Consider the following 14,997-nt stretch of genomic DNA (forward strand, 5'->3'; position numbering starts at 1 on the left):
TCACGGAATCACGGCTCATTTTGCTGTTTTGTTCAGTGGCCGGGTCTGCAGAGACTCAGCGAGTTGGGCAGATTGTAGTCCCCCCTGTTGGAATTCCGCTCACAGAGGCCTTCCCGTCGCGGACTGCCGCGCAGGGACGCGGGGGTGCTGCCGAAGATAACGGAGGGAGGAAGTCTGGAGACCGAGGGGCGCGCGGGGGGCTGTCGGTGCGGCGCCCGCGCGGCCCGCCAGCGCCCACGATCGGCCCACGCCCCGCCTCCCGGGGGGCGCCACGCGCAGCCCCCCGTCGCCGCCCTTTCCGAGCCCGCGCCTCGCCTGCGCCCCTTGACGTCATGTGGGCAGCAGGGCTGGCTCCGTGGCGCAGCCGAGGGCCGAGCGGGTGCTCACTGGGGGCTCGGTCCCTGCCGTGCGCCCTGCGTCGTGCGCCCGGTCCTGCGCGCCGCCGCCGCCGCCGCCGCCGCCGCGCCACATCTGGAAGCGTTCAGCGCGTCTGCCTCCAGCGCGCCGGGCGGGCGGGCGGGCGGGGAGGGCGCGGGCGCGGGCGCGGCGGCGGGCTGGGCTGGAGGCGGTGAGCGCGGCGCTCTCGCGCGCCCCGTGTCTCCCTCTCGCTGCCTCTGCAGAAACAGCTCCTGCCAGAACGGCGCTCGGCGCGGCGCGGCCCGAAGCGGCGGCGCCTCTTCCTGCCTCCGCGCCTCCGGAGTTGCTGGAGCTTCTTGACAGAGAAGAGCCGAGCCGGGGCCTCGGGAGGACTGGCCAGGAGAGGCGGAGACGGCTCAGCCCTTGCTGGCCCGGGCGGCCCCTGTCTCCCCGTCTCGGCTCCATCGCTCCCCTTGCCCCTCCTTTCCGCCTCTTCTCTCGCTGCCTCTCTCGGTTTATTTTTTCAAACCGTGTAGCCGCCAGAGGTGCGGTGCTAAATTCTTGGAAGGGGCCCGGATGTACTGAGGATGCATTACAATTTCACTCAAGGAGGCAGTAGTGGAAAGGATCAGTTTTTGGTGTTTGATGCAATAATGGGAATCAGGTAATCATCAGAAGGGAAGAAGAAATACCGCAGATCCACGGCTTCCTTGAATTTTGCACGAAATCCGCCGACCTCGGAGGAGGGATTAATCCAGACCCGCTGGGGGGTGTTTTGACATTTCTTCCTCTTTGTCGCTTCTTCTCCTTTTAAAACAATTTTTGGTCAATGGTCAATGAAAACACGAGGATGTATATCCCAGAGGAAAACCACCAAGGTAAGGCTGGCCCCATCGCCCGGCCAGGGATCCAGCGCGGGCTCCCGCCCTCCCCGCCCCGCTCCGGCTCGCCCCGCAGCGCTGGGGCACGTCCCTGTGGAGTTGCCCGGGGCGCCTCCGCCTTGCCGGAACCGCGGGACCGGGGCCCGAACCCCGCAAGAAGGAGCGGAAAATTCCCGCCCCTCCCCCTCCCGTGCCGGCTTCTCCGGCGCATGTGTTTCCTATGAAATTCCAGGCGAGGGGGAAAAGTTCCCCAAGTGTCTGCTTCTGCCTCGCTTTCTCTTGTTTGCCTGGAAAGCCCAACTGCCTTGCCCGCCGCGCGTGGGGGAGGGGGCGCCGGCGTCGCCGAACCCTGCTCTCCTCGAGCCCCCAGCCGGGGTCCCTGGTCTAGCTTGGGGCGCGGCTGGGAGCGCGCGCGCGCACCCCGCACCAGGCCGGCCCAGCGCCGGGGCGCCCTCGGGCGTCCCGCTCGCTTCCAGGTGCCCCTGCTCTGGGCCGCGCGCTCCGGGGGGCGAGTGGGGACCCAGCATGCAGATACAAGGCTCGGCGCCTCTCTCCCCTCTCCTCCAGTTTCTACCCCTCTCCCCGGCTCACCTACACCCACCCACCTCTCCACTGCCGTTGACCCCGAGGGTGCCCACGCCCCGTGTGTTCTTATTCGCGCCCACATGTGGGCTAGCACCTGAGGATGTAAGCGTTTAGAATTCGGGCGGTGTGTGGGCTTTGCTTTTTCATGTTAAGAAAATAATAAAAGGGTGTGCCGAGCTCACGCGGCTCCACACTATTGCCCAGTGTTTTCCGAGCATCTCCATCCTTGGCATCAAGTGTCACCAACTCCCCCTGTGAGGGGGAAGGCTTTCAGGTAACTCTGCACTTCCGGGAAACTTTCTCCCCCCTCCCCGCCCCCTTATTAACAAGTTACTGTGTTTTTGTGTGTTGCTCGGCAATTAAGGTCTTGATGGAGTGTAGAGGGGTGGTCTTGCTGGAGTGTGGCAGCCTCCAGCTCCATCTGTGTGTGTTCTCCATGGCTTTCTGTCTTTTCGGGTGTAGTCGCTCCCTTTTCTCTCCCAGTTTCCCAAGCCTCCCCATTGACACTCTTCCTTTCAATCTCTTCTCCTGAATACCTGTCGCTGTTGGTCTTGTTACTGGGTTTACTTGTTACTTCAGGTGATCCTCTGAGGACCAGCCTGGTGGAGGGGTTGTCTCCATGTTTCTTTTTCCCAGCCTCCTCCCTTCTTTTGCCCTCATCTCCACAATTTGGGGACAGTGTCCCTACCCTTCAGAGCCAGAGGCTGCTAGGCATCCTACCTGCCTGAAACTGATTTCGGGGCAAATTGTCCCTCTGCTTTCCAGCTTCGGTGGCAGTGTGGGGATTTTGGCTTCTTTTGGTAGAAACAATTTTCTCAAGGGTCATGGGTTCTAGGGTGAGCCAGGGCTTTGGGGCCACAAGGGCAGCTTCTGTCCCTGGATTTCTCTTCCCATGCCCCATCCCTCACCTGCTCCCTAGTCCCCTGCCTAGCTGATGGTATAGCCAATGGATTGGGGGGAGGGAATGAGAGAGACAAAGGAAAGGTTGATACTTGTGAAGAGTGGGGATGGGTTTCTCCCCTCCAGGTTCTTAGCTCAGGCTAAGCAGCCTTGAAGAGGAGAGCTCAGTAGCGTTGTCCTCACTACACTAACAATGGCAGGATACTGTGGTAATGATTATTATGCACAGAATAATCTGAAATAGTTTACCAGTTCTCCTCTTAGTGCAGGATCAACCCTTTCTTAGCCCTTGTCCTTCCTTCCTGTTGCCTCTTTGTCCCCCAGCAACCCCCTCCTCACACACAAATGCAGGGAGCAGACATTAAAAGTAGGAGCCTACCCTGGAGAGGTTTGTAGGAAGATGGAGGGAAAGGCAGCGAGCGAGCAGGGCTGGGAACTCTGCCTTTCCAGCAACATGCCGACAAACACTATGGCAACCTGAATTCCAGTTCTCTCCCTTGAAGCTGCAGTGATTATATAATTCACAGGAGCAGTTTTGCCTCCATTCCTGGATGCGGTTCTCAGGTGAAAAACCACCAGGATCCCTGTCTCCCCTCCATTCCCCATCCCCTCTTCCTTGGTCTTTGGCGTTGCCCAGGTTTTTTTGTGGGAGGGGAGGAGGAGAGGAAGAGGGTGATGGAGGTGGGGAGAGGCAGACCTGGAAGGGCATGGATATTCACGAGGAAGGGGTTGCTGTGACTTAATAACCAAAGGGGCAATGAAACATAATTGGAGGTTAGAGTTTCAGGAGCGAGAGGAGAAGCCAAATGATTACCTCAGATCGGTGATGGTGATGAACCAGAGTGGAGAACTGAAAAAGTTGCCAGTGGCGGGGCTTTACATTCTCTTCCAGACAGGCTCAAAGGCATTGGGTTCATCAGCCCTTTCTCCCCCAGCTTTTCAGTGGGGGGTGTGTGAGGCCCGTGGTCACCGCATCGGAACAGCCTGGAGGTTCCCTGAAGGGCGGCCTTTTGACCCTGGTTTCGGGCTGGGAGTGGCTCATGTGAGCCTTGCCTCACCTCTAGTGCCCTATCTGCTCTGGTTCCACACCAGCCTCCCACTTTTCTGGGCTGATTTTCCATTGCAGGCTCCAGCTAGCAAATGAGTTTCTTAATAGTTAACCATTTAACAAATAAAACATCAGTATGTCCCTTAATCTGCTGGAGACAAGGCAGAGGGGAAAAATGTGTTCTGGGAGTGGAAGATACACCATACTTTCCTTTTAACTACTTAGGAATACAGTAGAATAGTAATCATGGTAATAAAGTAATGATATAGTGATCACAGTTAACTCTCTTTACAAATCGTCAAAGGACAATGTTGCTTGTGCCGGTTACAGAAAGTGTGACAGTAGCTTCTCATTCTCTGGATTCTGCATGGAGGAAACTGCAGAAAAAGGGATGCTGAGGTTCAAAATATTGTTCCTAGCGTTGCTCAGATACTTTCCTGCGAATCAGAATACTATAGACTATATTACAAGGATCAATTATTCATCATTTCCATAGAGCACAGTGAGTGCTTGTACGTACACACACATGTACACACACACACTAGACTGTTTGGACATTTGTGGTTCATCTTAAGTGGAGAACTGTTTTCTGCAGGTGGGCGCTACACGTATAGCACTTTTGCAAATGAAATGGTGAGCCATTAGCCCCTGGAGTTCTCTCTCAGTCTTGGCGATGACTTAGGACTCTTCAGTTTTCTCTTTGACTTAAAACTGCCTGAGGTGGCTTTTTCTTTGATAAGACCTACACTGAAGGCGTCCAGGAAGCAGACTGAAGGGGATTTCGAAGCCCTTTCTGATCTTTTTATCCCCACTTCCCATATAGGCCCCCAGCTCATTCTAGGCCCTTAACGCATAACTGAATGAATGCAGTGCCTGCATAAACCAATGAATGCAGACCTGTGGTTTCTGCCTCTCCCAGTAGGTGGCGCTCCAGGGCTTAGGAGTCAGGAAAGGGGCACTGCTGTAGGGTTTGGTGAGGAAAGATGTGGGAGGGTTTGGAGAGAGTTTCCTGTCAGCTGTGCCTCTATCATCATGCCCACACCCGTCCACGTGCAGAGTACCCCAAAGACCAACGTGCGTCCCTATGCCACCGCACACACTGGAGGCCCCACCAGTATGACTGCGTCCCTCAGTGACCTTGCCATCCTCTGGTAATGAAAACCCACTTTGGATTTCTCCTACTCTATTGCACACTCTTCTTATCTCAGATTTCTGTTTACCTCTAGCACGGACAGCATCCCAGGGCTTTGAAGGAGGCTTTTGGTCGATTAGCTGAACTTGTTTTAGGTGTATATTAATTTTCCCCGTGATTTACTAAAGTATAGTTTAGTAAACAGAGGGACCCATGATTCCCAAGCCCAGTGGAACATGAAGCGACCTAAAATTTGGGATCTGGAAACCTTACCCTATAGGGTTACAAAGCTTGTCAGCTCAAAGACAAGAAGGCATTTTTCTAACTTTATTAGGGAAAAGAAACAAAAACAACTGGGTACACTTCACAGCTGATTTCTGTTCTTGAGAGTCTGGCTGGTCTCCTGCTGGGTAATGGGAGAAAAGCTCCCGAAACCTAGGTTAGGAAGTGACCGAGATTTGTTCTAATTTTCAGTGATGTTTTCCAACTCCTGGTGTTTTCTTTTCTATCCCTTTCTTCACATGGCTTTCTTAGTTGTTGTGGCAAGTTCTGTGAGGTCTGAGAAACCCTCGCCACCACGTGAAGAAGGGGCGAGGGAGTGGCTGCCAGCACTTTCTTCCTTTTACAGTAATTCTTCCCGCTTGGTGTTGCTGCTGTTTGCTATAGGGTAGTCACAGGTCAGCCAGCGTCCTCCCAACTGGTTCTTCGGAGACTCTGAAATCAGTTCGCAGCATTCAAAATCAGGGGATGATTATAGTTTCTCATGTGGACTAAAGAAAGCTGACAGATAGTTTGGGAAGCGCTGGAGACTTAATAACAAGAGTAATTAGCAAACTAATCACACTCATTTCACCTGTTTCGGAAGTCCATCCTCACTGTTGCCTGTTAATGATGGGTACTGTGGAGGACAGCAGAAGACTGATTTAAAAACAAAGGCACTGGAGAATTGTTTTGCAAAATATCAGGTGCTAAATATTTAGTGACATGAGTGCTAAACATTCTGGTAATGAAACAACACTCCAAGCCATGACTGTCATTATTAAAATAATTTAGTAAACACCTGTTTACATGTCTCAAGGTTAGATATTGTATAAAAAGGTGACAGGATCCCTCTGGGAAAATGGAATGCCTTTCCCTGCCGTTTGAAAGCCAGGCATGTAGACTTGAACCTAACCCATCACGGAAAAAGCAAAATGGAGGGTGGAAGTAATTAACATGATTGTTTGACCCTAACACCCATGTACCGTGTTTCCCCGAAAATAAGACCTAGCTGGACAGTCAGCTCTAATGCATCTTTTAGAGCAAAAATTAATATAAGACCCGGTCTTATTTTACTATAATGTAAAACCGGGTATAATATAATACCAGGTCTTACATTAATGTTTGCTCCAAAAGATGCATAAGAGCTTACTGTCCGGCTAGGTCTTATTTTCGGGGAAACACGGTATGCGGAAGAGGTCTTCTGTGTGTTTTAAATCCCAGATGGGGAGCTTATCTGTTCAAGAGCAGGCCTCACTGGCCCCATGTCACATTTTAGGCCTCCTTGCTCATTCCCGCTAGGCTTTCGGAGCACTTGGAGGCAGCTGCTTGTGGCAAGAAGGGAACTAGAGTGGAGTCTCAGGTTCCCAGGAGCCTTGGGACCCTGGAGAGCCTCGCTGCAGTCCTAGCTGTGGTGGTGTGTGGGTGGGAGCCCAGGAGGGCCTCCCTGAGAAGCAGAGCTGGGAAATGGCTGGGAGCGTCAGGGAGCAGGGCTAGCGGGAGGCTGAGGAACACAGCAGGAGGCCCAGCTAACTGGGGGTGTCTGTGGGGGAATTTGGAGAACACAGTTACTACTTGTGGAACTGAATTAAATTTAAGGACATAGGAGAGCAGTTTGAGCCTGGAGTTCAGTGGTCAAACAGAGGTTGAAAATAGGCCCTCACTTCCCCAGAGACTGAGGGAACTAAAGGGATAGTTAATCTGGCTTTGAACAGAGGATGAGGAACAGGGAGGTTAACTGGCAAGAAACCAGAACCCCTCAGTCCCTCCCTTCCAGCACCCCACCAAACCATGCTTGCCAGCATGTTCACTTTAAAACGGTCTTGTGTTGTGCTGTGTGTGGGGGTGTGGGGGTGTCGGGGGGAGAGGGTGGTTCTAGACTCGTGTGCTTTGTAGGGTTTGTCATCAGACACAGAATAAATGTGATGTCTTTGTGGGAATTTACTTCCTGGGATCAGAACGTCGTATGGGTAAAAGCAAGCTCAGGGACAAATCCTGTTTCCACTTGAGAAAGCAGAGGCCCCCAAAGAGTCAGTCACTCAGGCAGGGATGTGACCGTAGACGGGTTGCTCAGTCTCCTTTCCCCCCTGCTTTCTCTTGACTACACTTGGCACATGGTAGACACTCTAAGAGCATTGCTTCGGGTGTATGGTTAAGTTTTGTGTGGTCAACCTCTCAACCTCTCGCCGTCCTTTCTCGCACCGACCCCACCTTTGTACTGGCTTAAAATCATTTCTGAGATGTTAGATTTGGAAACAGGGTGGGGGAGGGTGGGAGTATCTATCATTGGAAAGGTTTAAAAATAGTATTTTAGACTACAGAGTAATAATACATGTCCACAAGGAACTCCAGCAAAATTCACATCACTATTTTGTCTGCAAACGGTAATGCCTCCAAGCCGTTTTTATGTGCTCGCTTCCTTTCTGCCCCAAATCTAGGCTTGTTTCAGCCCTTCAGGGAGAGAGGGGTGATGAGATGTGTGCAGGACGTCCCTTGACAAGCTGTTGGGTGTTCTTTGTGGACTGGCCAGCTCTGCTGCTGGCCAGGGCACGGAGACCCAGATTAACTGCAAGGTAAAACCGTGGGGACATTTAGGTTGCAGCTGTCCAGAGGACAGGCTGCCACGGATTGTACCTGCGTTGGAAGAACAAAGTCTTGTCCTTGCTTCCATTTCAAAGTTGGTTTCCTAGGACCCTTACTTCTTCCCGGAAGACATTGAAATAAGGAGCGGTGGCTGAAGTTCACCACACGGAAGGGAACCATCCGCGACCTGCCTCTGACATGCCCGTGACCCCTGCAGCGTTCACTGCCTGACTTGTTTGATTCTCTCAAAATCGGCTCCCAGAAACTGGGAGTCCTTGCGGGCTGACTTGGTTTCTCTCTAGCTTTAAGGCAGATGCGTGAGCCAGACTCCGCTGAGAGAGGCGGCCTTGGACATCCCTGGAGGACGCCACCATTTCAGAACAAAGTGTTGTGATAATTTCATGAAATATTCAAGCTGCCAATTTGCCAACAGGGGTTTCTTTTAATACACGCGGCTACCCTTGGTGCTGCCCACTTGAACTTAGCTAAAAGGAAAATAAAATAATCTTGTCTCCTGTCCTTTAGAGAACCGAGCCAAAATCCAGACAGCAAAGGAACGTTCTTCCCTGTATTGCCTGTGGGCAGAAATGTTGACTTGATTACTCAATTAAGCTCAATTTACTTTGTAACCATCGTGTCATGTTCAGTCATATATATATTTACAGTCATATATATATATGTGCAGTCATATATATATATATATATACAGTTCCTTCCAAAATGATGCATATTGGGCTACAACCTTTCAAAGATGTTAGCACAAGTAAAATAAATAAATAAATAAATAATAAAAATAAATAAATAAGGCTACGTGGCTGGATGGAGTCACATTCTTTGATTTGCTCTCTTTCTCTGAAAGTGTTGAAGGAATCAGGTCTCATCTTTTTCATCCATAAAATGGAGATAATATTCCTTAGCCAGTAAGCTTCCCAAGGCAGCTGAGGCTCTAAATGGGAGAATGCGTGTAAATCACCGGGAAATATCAGTTCTTATCAGAGAGCAGGGCATTAGAGTTTGAAGAAGCAGTGCCATGAAACAAGGTTCAAAGCATTTCAAACAACTTTGTGCATGTTGTTGGATGGCTGACATTATTCGGAATTGCAAGGATGGAAATGTAAAGCAGAGAAGCAGAATCTGAGGTGCGCTGACTGATACCAGAATAATCAAGGAAGAAGTGAAAAATCAGTCAGGAGAGGCCTGCTCGTTTGGTTTTCTTGATGTCTGTCAACCATCCTGAGGCCAGTGGGATCCCAGGACGTGATGCAGGGTGTGCTTATGCCCTGCCGCTGTCCACTGCCACACTGCCATCTTCTCACGTCCACGGCACAGGACAACCTGTGTTCAGCCTAAGGTCCAAAGCCAGACTTGTCGGAAGTAGTTTGGTGGTCCAAATATCCGGAAATGGGGCCACTGAGAGCAGGAAGAACAGCACCTGGGCAAACAAACTTTTCCCTTTCCGACACGAATTCATTCCCCAAACCTAAACACAACCCCTCAGCACAGAAGGACAAACTGCCTGGAAAATAAAACTTTGCTTCAAATGTAAACCTTGGCTTTGGAAAATAAACGATTTTTTTTTTCATACAGCAAAAGTGCTGGAGGTTTGTAGATAAAGAGAGGGAATAATTTCATATAGCATCTCGAGACACTTTTCAAAATAGGAAAGGACTATAATTTCACATCTTAAGTGACAGATTATCCTTTAGTTTCCTAAAGCAAAAATAATCTCATCATCAAAAAGTGTGTTGGGAAAGTTACATTTAAGCGTGTGCCTTGCTCCCCACACCAACTCCTCCTCCTCTTCCCAGCCTCTGGTCCTTTGTGTGATCTGTGGAGCCATCATGTTTTCATTTTTATTAAAAAAAATAAACTACACTGAAGAAGAATATCTACCTTTTCCTGTTCTGGAATGGCGCAGGAGTGGTAACCACCACTTACCGATCCTGCCGAGCCGCCATCAGTGTTCTTGGTGCCTCGTGCTCTTAGTATCGGGTCCTTACATCAGTCCTGAAAAATGGCACTTTTCAGATGGGGAAGCTGAAGACCTTAAGTAATGCGGCCAAGGTCACCCAGGCCGTGTTGGAGCTGAGAATTAAATCCAGGTCTTTCAGATTTTCAAAGCATTTGTTCTTTCTATTGTTTCTCCACGTGGGGAAGAAAGAGGAACCTACCATCTGTCATCTTGGAGAAAGCACCGCGAGTTAGCTCTCGTGGACCCTCGCTTGGGTTTGCTGTGGAAACTCCAGTGTCTGCTGGTCACGTGTAGGGGACAAACGGCTGACGCTCATTCTCCTTTGATGGCTGCTCTGTGGGCAGTCTGCACGACTCCCCGGTCGTCCCGCTCCCCAGCTGTTCATTTATTCCCCTGGTTTCCGCCGGGCCCTTTTGGGTTCTTCACCTCCCTCTGTAGACCGTAAGGGAAGCTCTAGATCAGGGAGCCTTGGCTTTGAGCTGACCGCCCATGGCCTGGCCTCGCTTACCACCGCTTCTTGCAGTGTCTTCTCAGGAATTTCCTCCTGGAAAATAGATGCTGTCCATTCTCAAACAAGATTCTGATGAGTTCCAGGGGACCATCCTTGGAAGCTGAGCTCCCTGGACTTCGTGCCTTATTTATTTATTTATAAATAACATCTCTGTGGAGATACAATTCACAAACCATAAAATTCACCCTTTAAAGTGTGCAGTTCAGTGGTTTTTAGTTTCCCCCCTTCTTCTGCCTCCACCCCCCGCCCCCACTCCGGTTCAAGCCGTTGTTTCTCAGTCTAGTTGTGTAGGACACAGCTCCCTGGCCCGTGCTGGTATTAGGAGCCCTGCGCTCCCCATTTGCGACCGCGTTAGGAGCACAGCGCTCCAGCCGCCTGAACCACCGGGCCGGCCCCGTTTTCAGTTTCTTACAGAGCTGTGCAGTCATCACCACTGTCTAATTCCTGTACATTTTCATCATGCCCACTCCCCCACCACCAGAAAAAACCAAACCCTACCCTACTGGCAGTCACGCTCTGTTCCCCAGTCCCTCCAGCTCTGGCAACCACAGATTTGCTTTCTGTTTCTGTGGATTTTCATGCATTATTGACAGCGATAATAGTTCTCCAGTTGGAGTTCGCTTGTATAGTCTAACTGTTGGCAGTACATGTCACGCATCTCAGATCCAGGGATGTTGTGACAATCTACATGGTAAATGATGGCGTCAAAGGGAAGTACCGGAGAGTAGTTAAAGGTCATTTGTAGGTGAGAGTCAGCCCTTTCAGTTACATGAAAAGTGGTTTTAAGATTTGCTGCTTTTAACTATATCACCATGTTTCTCCGAAAATAAGACCTAGCCAGACAATCAGCTCTAATGTGTCCTTTGGAGCAAAAATTAATATAAGACTCGGTATTATATTACATTATATTATACCCATTATTATATATTATAATATATACTATTATATTATATTATATTATATTATATTATATTATATTATATTATATTATATTAAAGACCCAGTCTTATAGTAAAATAAGACTTGGTCTTATATTAATTTTTGCTCCAAAAGATGCATTAGAGCTGATTGTTTGACTAGGTCTTATTTTCGGAGAAACACGGCAGTAAAGCTAAGTCTCTAAGTGTTATCTCCTGATAGTTGAAGAAGATGTGAATTATGACCATTAAAATTTTTTTTATTATGGAAATATATAGGTAAAATTTGCCATTTTAACAATTCTTAAGTATATGCAATTCAGTGACATTCCTTGTATTCACAATGTTGTACAGCTATGGCTGCTATCTATTTATAAAGCTTTTTCACCACTCCAAAGAGAAACTTCGTAACCACTAAGCAATAACTCCCGGTTCCTGCCACCCTCAGCCTCTGGTAACCTCTAACCTACTTGCTGTCTCTATGAATTTCCCTCTTCTAGGTGTTTCACAGGAGTGGAGTCGCACAGTATTTGTCCTTTTGTGTCGGGTGTATTTCACTTAGCATGTTTTCAAGGTTCACCCCTGTTGTAGCGTGTTTCAGAACTTCATTCCTTTTCATGGCTGAGTGATACGCTGTGGTAGGTGTACACCACAGTTGTCTCTCCTTCTGCCTGTCTGTCTCATCCAGGGGCACCTTTTGGCTGTTTTGAATAATGCCGCTATAAACATTACCATACAAGTCTCTGTCTGAGTCCTTGTTTGAATTCTTTTGGGTATATGTATATCCCTAGGGGTGGAATTGCTGGGTCTGAATTATGACATTTTAGTTATAAGGGCCCATTTCCTTGTGTGGCTTCTCGAGTTTGAGTCCTGTGTAGATGAGAATGTAGTATTAGAAAATTTCACTGTGCCAGTAATGAAGGTCTTGTATTTTCTCTGGGCTCCCAGTGCCTATATCAGAAACTTGACTTTAATTAGGTGTTTGACAGTCTAGCAGCTGCCTTTTGTTGAGTGACCGATGCTGCCTGTGTTCCAAAAATAATGAACTTCTCTAGATCCAGTTCAGTGTTCACCTCCGTGCCGACTGAGCTTTGTAACCCGACAGGAAATGGGTGTTTGACAGGACAAAACTATTTCGTCTGTCTGTTTCTGTCTCTCCATTTGCCTGTCTGTCCAGTCCAGGGGCACCCATGCCATGGACAGAGGTGTCCAGTGCAGCAGTCATCAGGACGCTGGGAGAGGGTGGCTCCCTGCCACTTCGTTGCGCCGGGTCCTCCTTGGTGACTGCTGAGCGTCTGCACTGGGGGAGGCCGCGGGGCCTGGTTTTTGAGGGGTCTCTGTCTCAGCCTGGGAGCTGCCTGTAGGGGAGCTGTATCCCATGGGCTCATGCCTACTCCTCATACATTTAAAATGTGCAAAGGGAGGAAGAAAAAGTGTGAAGGGAAGAGAAAAATCAGGGGAGAGGAGAATCTGGAAAGGAGGGAGGAGAGAAAGAGTGGATGAGCAAGGCAGAATCATAACCCTGGGAGGGGCCTGTGCTGGACATTGGTGGCCCGATCTGTGACTCAGGAAGCCCCTTCCCAAACTTGGGATGGCGATGTGTTTTGTAATTGTTTTGCCTAAAAGTAATAACATCACCTTACATTTTGATTGTTCTAAAATACTTTTTAAATCCTTTTCACATCTACTATTTCATCTGTTCTTAAAAAAAAAAAATCTATTGAAGTAGTGGGACAAGTTTTATTATTATTCCCATTTGTTCAGATGAGGAAACCAGGCTTAGAGAATTTGAACAATTGCCTGGTTAGGGAAGGAAAAAACACTAGTCAGATTAAAAAAAAAATTTATTAAAATATAGCTAACATACAATATTATATTAGTTTTAGGTGTGCACAATAGTTATTCAACATTTATATACCTAAGTAAGTGATCACCATGGTAAGGCCAGCAACCATCTGACACCTTGCCACGCTGTCACAATATTACTGACTATATTCCCCAGGCTGCATGTTACATCCCCATGACTTACTTGTTTCATATCTGGAAATTTGGACCTCTTATTCCCTTTCATCACTCCCCCCTTTAAAAATTTTTAATTACAGTTGACATTCAGTATTATTTTATATTAATTTTGGGTGTATTTTATATTAATTTTGGGTGTACAGCATAGTGGTTAGACATTTATATAATTTAAGAAGTGATCCCCCTGACTAGTCTAGTAACCACCTGGCACGATGATACATAGGTGTTACCATATCATTGACTATATTCCCTATGCTTTACTTTACATCCACATGACTATTTTGTAACTTGTGCTTCTTAATCCCTTCACCTCTTTCACCCTGTCCCCCAACCCCCTTCCATTTATCACCCCAACAGATCTAGTTCCTATCTGACACCACACGTAGTTATTACAATATTATTGACTGTATGCTGTATTCTATACCCCACATCCCCATAACTACTTTGTAACAATCAAATCCCTTCCTCTATTCACCCACCCTCCAAAGCTCCTCCCGTCTGGCAACCATCAAAATGTTCTTTGTATCTATGAGTTTGTGTCTGTTTTATTTTGTTCTTTCGATTCCACACATAAGAAAAATCATATTGTATCTGTCTTTCTCTGTCTGACATACTCCATTCAGCACAATTTCCTCTAGGTCCATCCATGCCACCACAGATGGCAAGACCCCATTCCTTTCTCTGCTTGCGCAATATTGCACTGTATATTCTTACCATTCATCCATCGACAGATACCCAGGCTGCCTTCACCTCTTGGCCATTGTAAACAATGCTGCAATGAACATATGGATGCACAAGTCCCCTTGAAGCAGTATTTTGGGTTTCTTCGGATAAATACCCTGAAGTGGGATTACTGGGTCCTTATTTTTCTCTTGCTATAGCCTTTGTTTTAAAGTCTATTTTGTATAAGTATTGCTGCCCCAGCTTTTTTTTGTTTCCATTTTCATAAAATATTTTTTTCCAACCCTTTATTTTCAGTCTGTTTGTGTCTTTAGATCTGAAATGAGTCTCCTAGGCAGCATATGTATGAGTTTTGTTTTCTTACCCATTCAGCCCTCCTATGTCTTTTGAATGGAGCATTTAATCTATTTACATTGAAAGTAATTGTTGATATGTATGTACTTATTTTATTATTCATATTTTTTACCTTTTTTGTTTTTAAAGAAGTCTTGCTAAAATTCCTTGTAATACTGGTTTTGTGGTGATGAACTCCTTCAGCTTTTTCTTGTCTGGGAAGCTCTTTATCTGTCCTTCGATTCTAAATGACAGCCTTGCTGGGTAGAGCGATCTTGGTTGTAGGTCCTTGCTTCTCATCACTTTGAATATTTCATATCAATACCTTTTGGCCTGCAATTATGATGTGTCTTGCTGAGGGCCTGTTTGCTTTCATCTTGTTTGAGACTCTTTGTACTTCCGAGGCTTATACATTTCTTTCTTTCACCAGGTTAGGGAAGTTTTCTGTCATTATTTCTTCAAATAGGTTTTCAGTTCCTTTCTTTCTCTCTTCTCCTTCCGGTACCCCTATGGTGCTAATGTTGGTACACTTATGTTGTCCCAGAGGCCCCTTAAACTGTCCTCATTTTTTTGGATTCTTTCTTCTTTATGCTGTTTTGGTTGGGTGTTTTATGCTACCTAATCTTCTAAATCACCGATTCCATCCTCTTCTTCATCTAATCTACTGTTCATTCTTTCTGACTGGTTCTTTTATATGTTTTCTATCTCCATTTTTATGTTTCCTATTGCTTTATTGAAGTTCTCCCTGAGTTCACTGAGCATCCTTATAACCAGTGTTTTGAATTCTGTGTCTGGTAGCTTGCTTGTGTCCATTTTG

At 47.7% G+C, this 14,997-nt stretch overlaps 1 protein-coding gene across 28 annotated transcripts in view; it reads left to right on the forward strand.

Annotated features, from left to right (window-relative positions):
* The first annotated feature begins 555 nt into the window (after nucleotides 1-555).
* Nucleotides 556-14,997, forward strand: part of CACNA1C (calcium voltage-gated channel subunit alpha1 C) — a 617,393-nt gene continuing 602,951 nt past the window's right edge. For all 28 annotated transcript variants that reach the window (XM_033118404.1, XM_033118415.1, XM_033118423.1 and 25 more), the window contains exon 1: nucleotides 556-1,235. In XM_033118404.1, coding sequence (XP_032974295.1) covers nucleotides 1,187-1,235 — 49 coding nt within the window. In that variant the 5' untranslated portion in view covers nucleotides 556-1,186. The remainder of the gene's footprint in view (nucleotides 1,236-14,997) is intronic.

This window comes from Rhinolophus ferrumequinum, chromosome 10 (genome assembly GCF_004115265.2).
Source record: "Rhinolophus ferrumequinum isolate MPI-CBG mRhiFer1 chromosome 10, mRhiFer1_v1.p, whole genome shotgun sequence".
Taxonomy (NCBI): domain Eukaryota; kingdom Metazoa; phylum Chordata; class Mammalia; order Chiroptera; family Rhinolophidae; genus Rhinolophus; species Rhinolophus ferrumequinum.